General features: G+C 41.3%; 1 protein-coding gene across 5 annotated transcripts in view; it reads right to left on the bottom strand.

Moving 5' to 3' along the window:
- Window positions 1–14,833, bottom strand: part of GFRAL (GDNF family receptor alpha like) — a 28,022-nt gene extending 13,189 nt beyond the window's left edge. For 2 of the 5 annotated variants that reach the window (XM_032104662.1, XM_032104666.1), the window contains exons 1-6: window positions 14,742–14,833; window positions 11,436–11,570; window positions 4,612–4,770; window positions 2,679–3,116; window positions 1,930–1,986; window positions 982–1,309 (exon numbers count right to left, since the gene is read on the bottom strand). In XM_032104662.1, the coding sequence (XP_031960553.1) occupies window positions 982–1,309; window positions 1,930–1,986; window positions 2,679–3,116; window positions 4,612–4,770; window positions 11,436–11,570; window positions 14,742–14,763 (1,139 nt within the window). In that variant the 5' untranslated portion in view covers window positions 14,764–14,833. Of the gene's footprint in view, window positions 1–981; window positions 1,310–1,929; window positions 1,987–2,678; window positions 3,117–4,611; window positions 4,771–11,435; window positions 11,571–12,999; window positions 13,119–14,741 lie in introns of all 5 variants that reach the window. The other 3 variants (XM_032104665.1, XM_032104664.1, XM_032104667.1) reach the window with 3 other exon arrangements.
- Window positions 14,834–15,074: the final 241 nt, after the last annotated feature.

The following is a 15,074-nucleotide window of genomic DNA, read 5'->3' as shown; positions in this document are numbered from 1 at the left end:
GATGTGACTAGCCATAATTCACAGACTAATTTTGGTAATTTTATGCACTTATTGTCAGTGCCAGGAAACATTAATGTTCCCAGAATGATGGGGAATTCAGCACTTTTCTATTATGAAATTACATGCCTATACATGTATGGACATACATTTGTAGCCCAGTTCTTTGTCCATTCTCACTGACATCAATCTGAATAATCTGCACAAAACCAAAATCATCTCCTGGCCTTGTGGTTTGTTGACTGAAGGTTAATTTGAGCACAGCTTTGAGGTAAAATTCAGATCCAATTCACAAGCTGACTACACTGAAAACCAAAGTGGGCCAACTGACCATCCATAACAGGTGGCAATTAAGTTGAGCTACAAACATGGGTAATCCTGTTGCATGTTTTACAAATATAAAACGAAACTTTCAGAAGGCATTATCCTTTCTGAGTTTGATGGTCTGTGCATGTTTCAGGCCAGCTTTTTGAAAGCTTTTTGAAAGTATCCTTGAGACGAAGAGAACAAGACTAAAGTTTTTTGAACAGGTCAAGTTGGTTGCATGGCTGTTGGGTACAAAGGGTCAGACTCTGCCCTCGAAAGGTAATTACGTTAACCAAACAAACTTTGTCTGGTCTGCTGCACAACTTGGGCAAAATGCTAGAGGGCAAAGGTGCAGACACGCAGGTGTTATCTGAAGAAAGTGGTTATGAAAATATGCAATAACAGAGTTTGTCCAGCATAAATGGTGTTAAGTGTCATAATACAGGCGTAAGAAAAGCCCACATTAGATTCAAGACCCTTCTGAAAATTAATCATTTCAGTTTACTCTTGGAATTACGTCTGGAATTACCACAGCTGATGCAAACATCTGTGAAGATGTCAAACAAAGCAGATATAGTGCAGAAAATAATTTTGTTATAGATGAGATATATAGAGTATATATAAAAATGGTTTCACCAAATCATTATTCACTTTACTGGACAAAATACTTCTACTCACCTGCACAATTCATTCTCTTCACACATGTGGATTACATTCAGACATGATGGGGGTGGAACTGCAGTAACTGCACAGGGCTTGCCATGGAGAAGTTCCTTGGCTCTGTGGCAGGATTCATCATGATGGATACAGTCACAAAATATCATCATTTGGGCAACTTCAAAAGGCATGTTTCGATAGAAGAACCTTATGGCTGCTTGACATCCTTCCATGTCGCACTTCTTATTTACTAAGCAAACTTTAAGGTACAGGGACAACTGTTTGTTACACACTTCATCTTCAACACACTCCCTGTTCACATCCAAACAGCTTCTGTTTGTTGTGTACACTAAAAAGAATAACAGTTTTTAAAATAAAATCGCAAGAAAATTTTTCTCAAGTGATGACTGGTAGGCATGCTGTCTACAACATTCCCAGTAAATCAAGCTTGACTCCCAAAACTCTGATCCAGCTCTTCCAGCATTGCTTCTTTTAAGCCTACTGAGTAACCTTCACACTTCTGTCTTGCACCTGCTTGGCCCTCATAAGCAACCCTCCTGAAACTGCTGAAATCTCCTTATGCTAGGCTATGTAATAAGTAATGAAGAGAATATAAATGGCATTTTTGTGCTTTTAACATCAGTTTAAATATTTCTAGACTGTGAAATAAACCTTCCAAAAATATCTAGAAAATTCTGACCCTAAAATGGTTATGGGATAAGATTTGCCTCTGTAAATTTAACAGGATCATGACTGTTAACCTAATTTACATTACCTGATTGTTACCTGTTACATTTTTGGATTCTTCTCTACGCAGTACCTTAACTGAAAATATGTTGGATCTATTAACTCTCTGATCATTCATTTGAATGAAAAATATTCATTTTTATCTGGAGGTACATTGTACACTGTCCAAAAACTAAGCTAAAATTATTTTTCATAAGTATTCATAAGTAAATTCAGACTTACCTTGTTTGGAGAGAGCAGATAAGCCCCATTGTAATTTCGTTTCCGTACTAATATTGTCTAGAAGAAAAAGATACAGATACAGACATAAGTGATAAATAATGTCTTAGCTTTTCACTTTAAAGGATTGGCTGTCTTGCTGGCATAGTGCCTGTAGTAAAAACAAACAAGAATAAAACAAATTAGCTTGACCAAATAGAACCCATTAACAATTTCTAAACCCACTATTACATCTATTCATAAGTTTTGGGGCCAAAGCACAGTTTCTCAAAGGCTGCTGCTAACATTTTTACATAATTATAGATCCTATGAACTCAAGAAGAGTTTTTTAGAGCTTCTCAGTGCATTATAAAGTCAGGTTTCTTGTGAATAAATAAAAGCCAGAGGCCTTAATGTGTTTATCGGTGGACCAGTTTTCAACTAACTGCTTGTCATGATCTAAAGTCAAGGCAAGCAAATCATTCTTGCTATTAGAAAATTATTTTTATTGGTCTTACACTGTTTCTAGTTATAGTGAAAAACTAAAACCGACTGATTTGGATCAGGTTGTATCAAATTAACGGATTGAAGAACAATAGTACTTGCACTCAGGCTATCATTTTCTGTCAGACTGTGAATTTATTTATAAATAAACCTCCTAAAATGATCATTTTTTCGATGTTGAATTACAAGTGGGCAAGAAAAGCTTTTTCACAGACTGTGCACAGTCCTGTTATGTATGAAAGCATTCAGACTGCTGGAATAGCACTAACCTGTGTCAGTGACTGGATTTTTCTCACCATCAACATCAGCATTATAGTCACCATCGCTGTAGTCATTTTCACCTGCTGCTGAGGCTTGGCTCTCCTGAGAGTATTGTAAACAAGGGTTGTCAAATATTCCCTTCCATATTTTAATGCATCTCATCTGAAGCGGCTCTGAGCATGAGCACTTTCCCAGAACTGTTTTCCTCAGCTGTCTCCAGGCTAACAAACACTTTCCAGGCATGGGGAACCTGCACTTGGCTGCAGCTGCCTGGCATGCCCGCTGGAAGCTCCTGTACATGGCAGAGCACTGAGGCTCCTCTCGGCAGCGCTGCTTGGCAAGGCTGCAGTCAGTCTCCAGTTCTTCAGAGCGCCTTTGCTCTTGAGGGTTTCTGCGTTGCCTAATGCTCAGTTCAATGTCTGACCTTGGGAAAGACTCCAAATAGTCTGTAGAAATAGGTACAAACAGAGTTATAAATCAAATGGACGATGGATCATCATCACAGCACAAAAACTCAGGAAAAGGGTACTTGTCTTAATGCATTACACTGAATGAAACAGCCCTAGTTTAATTCTGAGCTGTGTGTAAACACATAATAGTTTCACAGTCTTACAGACTAACAAATCTTCCTCAACTTACTGTCTGCTGTTGGCTGTATAGTACAGTCCACTCTAACAGTTCAGCTGCAAAACTAGTAAAAAATCCTCACTAAAATTACTGCATAAAGAGTTTAACTTCACATAATTTTAACCACCTACAGCTTGGACATATCATGGATTATCATCTTAAGAGAATGTATAATTTTTAAAGAGAGAATGACAATTCCAGAAGACGGCTGATTGATTACATAAAATAGTAATTTAAGTTAGACAGGGAGAATTACACCTGAAAGTGTCTACCAACACCATATGCTATCCTTTGCAGGTAAACTCAACATTAGTGTAAGTCCATCCAAACTTCTTTCTATAGTGAAGAGAAATGTAATCTCAGTTGGCAAAAAAATATAAAATTATGTCATTTTGCTAGAAGCAAAAGCAATTGTTCCAATGACATCAACATCAGGTTTTAGATACCCATCCCTCTTGTTTGGAGCAAGGAGTTTGGGGCAGACCAGGATGTTATTACTTTCTCTGCAATACGGCCATATATTCTAGTACTGTATGATGAATGCTGTTTGATGCCAGCAGAGATGCCAGCACTGGCCAGGAATCAGCTTTGAAACTCACTTTGCACACTCTCATTCACTGGCTAATTTTACCTCTCTTGTGTCAGCTTTGCTAATCATTATGCCAGGAGACTTCGGACCAGAAACTGCAATTTCTGCATGGTACCAAGTAATTCTCAATTACAAAGATAGGTTTTCTGCAGGGATTAGAGTTCTCAGAAAAATAAAAAATAGATTGAGGGGAGCTGGGCCCATTGATTAAACAGAATTTTTAAAAGATGCATTGTATGTACTATGTACAGCTTTATGAAAGTGGTAACTATTTCCCACATACAGTAATCTCTCCTAGATGTAGTGAAGGCCCTCCTGCAACTGTGTGACACAACTGCACCACTGTGCATCCCCATTCACTCCCAATCCCATTTATAAGGTACTGGATACGTTTCTCCATACACGCAACCTAGATCCAGTGGCTCTCAAACCTCCATAGGAAATGAGTAGGCCTCAACACACACTGTGTATTCACTCTTGCTTTTCAGTGGATTCAACAAGAGCTTTAGAAACCGTCTGACTTTCTCACATGCATTTTATTGCTTTTGTTTGTGGCATTTCTTTCATTTGCATGCTGGAATGTGAATATCATAGAAAAGACAAAACTAATTTTTTTGGGGCATTTATCAGACTTGAGGAAATGCAAAGAAACTTGAATCCACTTAAAATGGTGGTTACAGAATTACTGGGTTTGGTCTTCATAATTAAAACTTTATGTTAATTACCTTTCCTAATGCCGCACTGTTTCCCAAGCAAAGTTGTGATGCTACAGATATTGTCTGTAGTGCAGACACAGTTTTTGAATTCTGGGTATTCGTCAGCCAGGACCTGGATTATTCTATTACATCCAACAGTGTCTTCTGCCTTGCATCTATTACCTAGATCTCATCATTAAAATTGTAATTTCATTAATGATTATTAATGCTTAAGGGATATGGTTACATAAAACAATTCAACTGAAGCACAAACATAATATGCATTGCCAAGAGAAGATGGTTTGTCACATTTTACAAATTTTAAATAATATTCAAAGTAATATAAAATTGTGGATACAATATTGCCTTCTTTTATTTGATCTGATCCATTGCCAGAATATCTGCTCTCATTTACAAAGTACATAAAACCTCAAACTCACACCTTTTGTTTTAGGCAGGTAAGGCACTGAGACCAAACTAAAAAGGTGCCCAGGGGTGGAAGGGACACAACCTGAACTGAGAGACTTATCTTGGTCCTGTGTAGTAGAAATGAAGTGCCTGGTACAGGGACAGGAACACACAGTGCAGGCTAAGGCATTGCCATGGAATGGAGTGAGAGGACACAGAGGGCAGACCCAGCCCTGTGATAATGGTGATGATAACCCCACACTGAGGAGATGCCAGCACTGGGTCAGATTCTGTACTCATGTGAGGATCGTGTGAGCCTACAAACGCCACTTGGATATTCCCTTGAACTGCTACCCTACAGAACAACTTCACTGCCTAAGTTTGAGAATGACAACAAATTTAAAGTAGCCCAAGAATAGTCTGATTTTTTAGGGTTTTTATAATAAAAATGAGGGAGAAGTTAAAACAAAAAAAATAAATGTGCAGAAACCTTAGTTTGCTGGCCCAGTTTCAAGTCTGTTTGCATGTGCACTCGGACTCAGTGACAAACACACACCGGATGTCAGGTCATATTTTCCTTGTATGTGCAGTGAAAATAAAGAACATGTACTAGTTTGTGGTACAAAGGTACATCAATCAATCATCTACTTTATGACCTAGAAGTTTTTCAAAAATATTATGATGATAGTGGGATTGAGCGCATCCTCAGCAAATCTGCTGATGACACCAAGCTGTGTCATGCAGCTGGCATGTTGGAGGGAAGGGATGCCACCAGAGGGACCTTGACAGGCTTGAGAAGTGGGCCAGTGCAAACCTTGCAATGTTCAATGAAGCAAAGTGCAAGGTCCTGCACTTAGGTCATGGCAATCCCAGATACATCTGCTAGCTGGGTGGAGAAGGGATAGAGAGCAGCCCTGCAGAATTAGACTTGGGTGTGAAGGTTGATGGAAAACCCATCATGAACTGACAGTGAGTGCTCACAACCCTCAAAACCATGTGTGTCCTGGGCTGCCTCAAAAGCAGTGTGGCCAGCAGGTTGAAGGAGGTGATTCTACACCTCTACTCTGCTCTCATGAGACCCCACCCGCAGTGCTGCATCCAGTTCTGGTGGCCCCAGCATAAGAAGGACATGGAACTGTTCCAGCAAGTCCAGACTGAGAAAACTGGGACTGTTCAGCCTGGAGAAGAGAAGGTTGTGTGGAGACCTCACAGCAACCTTCCAGCATCGGAAGGGGCCTACAGAGAAGCCAGACAGGGACTCTCTATCAGGAACTGTAGTGACAGAACAAGGAGTAGTGGGTAAAAATTGGAAGAAGGGAAATTTAGGCTGGGTATTAGGAAGAAATTTAAGGTGATGAGGCACTGGCACAGGTTGCCCAGGGAGGCTGTGAATGCCCCATCCCTGGCAGTGTTCAAAGCCAGGCTGGATAAGGCCTTGAGCAACCTGGTCTAGTGGGAGGTGTCCCTGCTCATGGCAGGGGCATTGGGACTAGATGATCTTTAAGGTCCCTTCCAACCCTTAACATTCTATAATTCTATGATTTATTATTGCTTAATAAAGTTACACATTACTTAAGAATGTTACCTGAGAAGCAGTTCAATATAATTTAAGAAAGCTTTATTTTGCGAAAGCCATGATCTACATTGTCAAAACAGGTATGTAGGTCCCCAAACCAGCACAATTCCTCTCCTTACCTCACAGATATTAAATGTCTCACAATACGTAAGAGAAGCAGTATGTGGCTCACAAGATCCAGGCAGGTCACAGGGCAGCATGAAGACTGCTCTTAGTCTATTGAGCACATAGGCTGATGTCTCTGCCCTGTGAATGGTGCTGTCTGGCTTCCTGCCTTGCTGCTTCCCCACTGGCGTGGAGCAGCAGAGACCGTGCGCTCCAGTAAAACTGCGAAGCGAGAAGAAGTCATGTGTCCCCAGCCATGGGCAAACTTTGATGAGCTCAGAGTTTTAAAATCACTTATATGTGGTTGATACAAATAGCAGTGGAAGGCAATTGAGGCAAAGCTCTGCAAGAGGAAACAGTGCATTTTGCCTGTCCCTGAAGGAATGAGAATCAGCTATTCCAGACTTCACATCCCTGTCCTGACCCCCCTTTTTCAAACAGTCTCTGCATTATCCTTTCTCCAGTTGCTGTTGCTGACTAAGGAGGGCTTGGGGAGTATATCAAAAAATACACTACTGGAGAGGAATGTCACGGGCCAGCAAGAGCTGCACTTCCCAGCTTCTGCTCCCACTCCACTTCTTGTGTCAGCAAGGAAGGAGGTGATGGTGGCTGGGATTGCCCGTATTACTCCAACCCCATCTTCGACTTTCCTTCTGCTTTTTCAGAAGTAGAGCATGCCTTCGACCATTAGCCCTCACAGTTCCAGTACTCAAGGAGCTCAGGCGATCTGTCGAAGGTCACAGACATAGGATACTCCCTGACCATAAAAATAGGTCAGAAAGAATGTGGTGACATGGACCATGAAGATGAGTGTGTGGATATTCTACTCCATATTTTATCAACTAAGTAAGGGATAATAAAAGAATTTAAGGAGAATATATTCCAGTGGTAGAAAAAGAGCAACAAAGATCAGGATCAACAGCTTATTCACAAAATTTATGACTGTCTTCTTCAAGGTCTAGAGTACACTTCAAGAGTGGAGGTGAGTGGAACTAGAAGAATAAAACCCCATACCCCAGCCTCACTTAACTCACCTATCTTCATGACACTGACAAGTCATGGCCAGGGGTCAGGGGCTGCGTTCAGTGGCCCCCCAGGGATGTTCTGTGAGCGCACTGCGCTGAGTCAGCACCTGACAGGCGGGGCTGGGGGGCAGGTTGTGGGGCTATGGACATGCAAAGGGCATAGACAGAATCAGGAAGCACATCACATTTATGGGGCTCCCTTGCATGGCTTCTTGAAAACTGTGTAGAAATAGCCTATTATCAGTAGTGGTCTGTTTGTACATGGTATTGATTCAGCTGTGACGAACAGCAGAAAATATTTTATTACTGGTTTTCAATTACTGTTGCCTTACCAGAGATTAGTTCTAGGTAATATATTTTATCTTATACATATGCTTCCAAGGCATTTACAAAAAAAAAATGCTCTCTTGACCTGATGTTTGGCAGCCATTATTGATAATTTGATTTATTTATAGGTACATAATTCATGTACACAAGACCACAGAGAGAAGCATGACAGAGTAGAAGCTGACATTTCCAGAGTGATAATCTCTTTTTTTGCTTAGTCAGCTGTTCAGTTGTCTCAGTGGGAACTGAATTTGAAGACTGCAGAGGAAAATCTGGGGTCTTCCTGTCTAGCAGTGGTGAGACCACAGTCTGGATAGATCTCTAGAGATCCTCCCAACCTCAGTGATCCTGTTATTCTAAGAAAAGTAAACTCATCCAAATCTAATTCAAAATGTGATTCCTTAAAATTTAAGTGATATGAATTGATTTTGTTTTTCCTTTTGAACACAGCTGCTTCCCATTCAGAAAAATTAAGAAGATTTGTACTTATGGTTAAATCAGAGCTCGTAAATGTCTTTGTTTTTTCAGTGAAAAAACAGAAGGAAAACAAACAAACAAAAACCAATCCCACAAACAAACCATAAAAGCCCAAATCTTAAAATCTCCATTCTGCAGTGCTGAAACTCTTTTGATCTTTTCAAAGGGAAAAATCTTATTTCATCAAAATTTAATATTTCTATCTTTTCTATCCTGACCTGGAAGATGATTCATAGACATTTTCACACCCTGTTTTTTCTTTCCACCATATTTTGGCCACAGAGGTGGATGGAAGAAGGCTATAGAAGAGGACTCAGAAGACTATGTCTGAGACTCTGGAAATACTAGTAGTGGGGAGGCAGTGATGGAAAGTTTGACAGAAAAGGAGTGACTTAGGCAGTAGTTCGGAGAGTGTTCCCAGACCCGCACTGCAAAAGATGGAGATCTTCAGAATGTACACATTTAACTTCGAGGTTACGGTCTGAGGGACTGAGTTGTTGAACTCATATCCCAAAGAAGGAGTGTAATTATAATTTGTAGTTAGGTTTTGCATAAAGAATCTAACAAAACAAATATTTCCCCCATTGTCTATTGCCTCCGAGTAGCGTGTTTGTGCTCAAAGGACCTTTTCCATTCCTACAGCTCATCCATGATGTTTCTAGACCTGCACATGACAGACATTACTCCTACTAATTGATTCCTACTAAGGATGCTGCTGGTAGATTTTCTATCACTGTTTCTGTGGGCTGTCTGAGAGGTACCATCAGCTGTCTGACTGGATTTACATGCTCTGGGATCATGGTACCTAATAAGCACATTTAGTATAATTTGTCCTAGACCCGACACAATATCTGAGTGCTCTGCAATGCTAGAGAGTCCTTGCCAAGAGCTATTATCCTAAGGAAACATACAGATGCAAATCCAAACAAGCAATCACAAGAATAATTATTTTTGGAAGGTTTCTCTGGCCCAGTTACAAATATCATTAATATCAGTGAATAAGTACATAGGACAATAAGAGAGAGAAACGTCATATTATAGCACAATGTACATCCAAAGGGGGAACCACAGAAGTAATAATGCTGGCCCACTTCATTTGGCTGCAGGGTATCCAGATTAATAGGCTACAGCACAAATATTGATCTCTGTGGCAAATAGTCTTGGTGCTAATGTCCTCATGAATTATATGAGAGAAGCAAATTCAGCTTGTTCTGTTTTGGTTCTAGAGAGCTCATCTTTAGGTCACTTGAGCCAGAAAGTACTGCATATTCCAGTATTTTTTTTTTCCAAACAGCAGCCATATCTTTTGAGACTGTTTCACCTCACATGAAATATTTAACAGATCAAAAGAACACGGGCTGAAGCCCAGTTGCTTTGGGGACTGCTGCAACTGTTAAATTATCATGTATTTTTCATTTACTCCATCTGTTCTTAAAAGTATTCAGCCATTCTATGCAAAGTAGATAAGTATCTGGAAAAGGACACACTAAGAAAGACCCCTCAGAGAATTTTCTGCTCTAGTTATTTTAAATATTGCCTTGTGACATGGGATATTTGAGACATCAAATGTATGCAACAGACAGACAGAGGCGTTCATTCAGGTAGCCCACACTGCAGGTTAATGTTTTAGCAATGGCTTATTGACCATGAAGCCAAGCAACTTCTGCTGCCTGGTCAGACTGGGTCCTGACATCAAGACAGAGGAACATTCACTTTGTCAAATCTGCTGCAGCTGAGGCTCAGAACAGATTATGGCATCACAACACAGCTTATTCTGTTCAAATAATGTCATTATAAGAAGAAGGGAGATTTCCACGGAGATGTAGATAACAGTGATTCACCACTACACACTGCCCCATGACAGGTAAATGCAATCAGAAAATAGTCCCTGGCCCTTATCATTTGCTAGTAATGATGTAGTTGCAGATCACTTGATACTTATCAATCAACAAAGGTGTCAATACTAGCTTGGTCTAATGACACTAGCAGACTATAGAGCCACTCTTCTTCTCCCTTCCATATTCACAGTGCCTGGAAAGTGGATTCTCATCATTTAACAGCGAAGTCTTGGAGGGATTTAAAGAAAGAGGTGGTGAATGACACCCAAGATTTGTTCAAGACAAGATGTTTTCAGGGAAAGGAATATTTTCATTTGAATAACCACAGAGATTAAGATAAATTTCAGGTCAAACTTATAATACCTGGTCTTTCCCTACTAAAAACATTGATTATTTGGAAGTGAAGCACCAACTACTGGAAGTGCAATAAACAGACTAATTTTCTGCTTTCATTTACATGAGAATCTGTTTAACAATTCAAGGGAGCTTAGTCATGTCATAACGTGCACTTCATCATACCACCACCCCCTGCAAGTGAATCTCTGTGATGTGTTGGTACTATTCACTGAATAAATACAGACTACAGAACGGCTTAGGTTGGAAGGAACCTTAAAGATCATGTAGATCCAACCCCTCTGCCATGGGCACGGACACCTTCCACCAGACCAGGTTGCTCAAAGCCCCATCCAACCTGCCCTTAAGCACTGCCAGGGAGGGGGCAGATCAACTCCTCCAGATTGTGTAAAACAAGGTTGGAACTTCTTTTCCAGCCAAATGCTGGCTTTATTTAACAGGATCCCACAAGAGGCTGATTTCTGCTGAATTTAGACTTCTTGAGTTGGTTCAGGCTCTGACTTTGTTCATAGTGCAGAAATTTCATTCATCACTTTCTTGAAGAGACAGTATGACTGTTACTAAAAGTGGCATTGGCCATTGTAAAGGATTTCAGAAGCTGACTGTCTTTTGCCACAATTTTTCTCTTTTAAATCTCACCACCTTCATTTAGTTACCACAGCATATATGTAATGAACTATGATTATGCAACCATACAAATTCAAAGCAATTCAAAATAAAGCCGTGTACACCATACAGAATCACCTGAAATATTGCAGGCATCTTCAACCACATTCCAGACACTCTCACATCCGTTTGCAGCAGTTATACATTGCTCCCTCAAGTGCAGACAGTCAGTAGTCTGGACAGTAGATATACATGTGAAGTAAATGAACAACACTGTAAAAACAGAATATAATGACTATTTAATGCAGTAGATACTGTACTGACCTTTTTCCTTTACACATAGATTGTAAAAATACAATTTAATATAGTTTTTCTATAGATTCAAATTTTCTATCAAATTAATTTTTAGCAGAACAAAGCTTTTCCTCAGTTTTGCAACTGGAAAATTAAATTTAAATGTTCAAAGTTTCAGTGTGGCATATTTTGCATTGGTTTTACTCCAATATTATAACATCAACCATAGCTATATATGACATCAGTGCATAGATATATAGAAATTGCTGCAGTTCTGAGATACATAATAAATTACAGAAAGGAAGACAGGATAAAATTCAGAGAAAACAGCATTTTATTCATATGAAATCTCACCAAGCTAGGCTATATAGTAATTCCTATGAAGAGACTGTGTGAAAGAGATTTGACAAGTACACAACTGTTAGATAATAAATGTGATTTTATATTATAAATACAATACTCTTCACCCTCTTTATTTTTACTTCACAGATGCATCATTTCTTGAAAGCAACCCCCACATTTATGTCTTTATCTGCCTTCCTGAGTGCACTGAGCCTGTTAATTACATAAAAAAATTCTGGAGGTTTCAAGGTAAACAATTTTAAAGCAGCACTGCCTGTGACTTATCAGTAGAAAATTAAATTGCCTTGCTAAGAAAAGATAAATCAGCTGAGGTTTAGCTCTTTCATTAACATTCCCATGGTAAGACAACCTCTAATTTGTAATCATGTGTCTTTATTTTCTATAAAATTAAGTTTCAGTCACTGATTTCAGGCCTTATCAAACTACCTGATGAACACCTGATATGAATGTTTTCTTTAGTTGGTGAAGGACACAGCATCTTCCAGACAAAATATCTTTTTTTCCCCCCCTCATGTTCAGGTAAGAGTTCATATGGAATTTGAGTAGTTTCCAGCATTGTTTAGTCACTTAAACATCATGTGCAAGAGCCAGGAAATTTTGCTTCAGGATTTGGCCAGACCCTATCCAAGGAAATTAAATTTTTCCAATTATACATTTTAGAATAAAAAAATTATATATCAAACATCCCTCTTGATAATCTTAAAAGAGTCACTACTGATGAGAGGTGATGCCATCCCTTCTGGAAATTATTTACCTGTGATATAACAGTGCTGCTGTAGGGAACACTTTTTGAATATATGTCGATAAATATGAAGCAATATTTAACACTTTTTAACTGACAGGTGCAACAGCATCTAGTGTGCCTATGAGACAAAGAGGCCACACGTGCTTATTATAGCTGGTGCTAATCCTTCCTCAGTTGTGCATATTCCCAGCAGTTCTCAGATCTGTGCAGGTGGTGATTTCAGTGAGTTCCAGCCTGAAACACTCTTAGGCTGTGTCTGTTCATCAGCCTCGAAGACATATGGATAGAAACAGCTCCTACCTCTTGACATTGAGGAATGTGCAGCTGGTGCTATCCATAAGGACAATTTTGGCTTATTATAACAACATTTTAGTTCTGGGACTGTCTCCAAAAGGTCTTCCTTATTGTGAAATTACTCTCTATTTATTCAGATGACAGAGAAAAAAGTTGTCAAATACCTTACAGGTGAAAATGACTGTATATATAAAACAATACAAAATTATAAACCCACAAACTTATTAAGAAAGGGTATTTTGCTGGATGACCATTTACCTATTTTGTAGATTCTAACACAACAGAAAATTTACACATCGGACTAGGATTCACAGCACAAAGACTCTGTGCTGTCTTCCTCCTGTTCACACAGTTTTCAAGGAGCAGTGGCTGAGACAGTCAAAACAGGACTGACTGCACAGCCTTCCTGTTACTTTTTAAGGAGTATTTCCCACTGTTGCTTATTTTGAACCTACCTGGAAAATGCCCACAAAAAAGGACGTGATGTTTTTGCAAAATAAAGAGCTGAGCAGCATAATCTATGATTGAAGGCAATTCAGCCTAAGAAAGGACTTCTTTAGGTCTAATGACATATTATGGATGGGTCTTTGCTTCCTTACCAGTACAGAGGGGGAACACTGCCAGAAGCCTACATGAAACAAACTGTCCTACATGATTTTAGAATCCAGGGCACTGTAGCTTATACAATTGCTTAAATTGACAGTTATTACTTCAGTCACTCACTTTAATTATTTATTTCTAATGTTTGTAATACAATGTGATTTTTACATAGAAGAGTTCAGGGCATCTAAGAGCTAGTAGCAAAAACTTTTAGAGGGATCCATATTGACAAGAAGACACACATTTAAATTTCTACAGATGTCTGTACTTTTATGCAAGAGTCTACTGATTCACTGAGTAGGTGTAAAATTCTTGCTTCTGTGTAGAATTTGGTCAAAAGCAAGGGAAGTCAAAAGCAAGAAAAAAAAGGAACATTTTAGCACCTTCACGTTGAAGATTGGGAACTGAGGAATGGAGGAATTACATTTCCCAATTCTGCAATCTTAAAGTAATGTAAATAAGTAATAATGAATATTGGGAAACCAAGCTAAGGTTTCCATCCAATGTCAAGGGCAGCGAGATAACTGGCTCCTAAGGCAAAATGGCAAACTACAGCTGAATAGACTTTGAATATAGTTGAAAAGTGATAAATGACAACTTTATTCTAACAAAACCTGGGGCAGAACTACCTACAGAATACTTTTAACACAGGAATATAAGTCTGGAGTAGTGGGGAGTTAAAGAGAGAAGCAGCGTGTATACAGTATGTAGTGAGTAGAAAAGGAGAGTAACAGAAATGAAAACATACTTGACCCATCCTACTCTCCTGTACCAAATCCTTCTGTGCCAGCTTTGTTGATTTTCCCTTTTCCTCCACTCAAACCCAAAGTGTCAGCAGCCCTTTGTGCAGCACTGCCAGCACCCAGCGCTCCCCAGCCAGCAAACAAGTGGCTGCTCACTCAGACAAGGCGTCCCAGCCGGGGGTGTCCCCGCCGCTCCCACTCCTTCCCGCCGCCCGGCCCCAGCCCCTGCTGCGGGGCGCTCCCGGAGCTGCCCGAGCCGCGGGGCCGAGCCGCCGCCGCGAACCCCGCCGGGCACCTGCGCCCCGCCCGGAGAGCCCCGGGAGAAGGCGCCGTGAGGAGGGGAGCGGCCGGGGGGCGCGGGAGGGTCCCGGCCCGGCCGGAGCTCCCCCGCCCCGCCGCACTTACCGCTGCCGAGGAGCGCGGCCATGGCGGCCGCGGGCGCTGCAGCTCCGCGCTCGGCGGGGCCCAGGTGCCGGAGCGGCGCCGCCCCTCAGCACCGGCCCGGGGACAGCGCCCGCCCGGCCCCGCCCCGCCCCGCCCGCCGCGCCGGGCGGCACCGGGCGGCACCGAGCGGCCCCGGGCGGCCCCGGGCGGCACCGAGCGGCACCGAGCGGCACCGGGCGGCCCCGGGCGGCACCGAGCGGCACCGGGCGGCCCCGGGCGGCACCGAGCGGCCCCGGGCGGCCCCGGGCGGCACCGAGCGGCACCGAGCGGCACCGGGCGGCCCCGGGCGGCACC

This window comes from Corvus moneduloides, chromosome 3 (assembly GCF_009650955.1).
Source record: "Corvus moneduloides isolate bCorMon1 chromosome 3, bCorMon1.pri, whole genome shotgun sequence".
Lineage (NCBI taxonomy): Eukaryota > Metazoa > Chordata > Aves > Passeriformes > Corvidae > Corvus > Corvus moneduloides.
The sequence above is the reverse complement of the archived record's forward strand: the minus strand, read 5'-3'. Positions and strand labels throughout refer to the sequence as shown.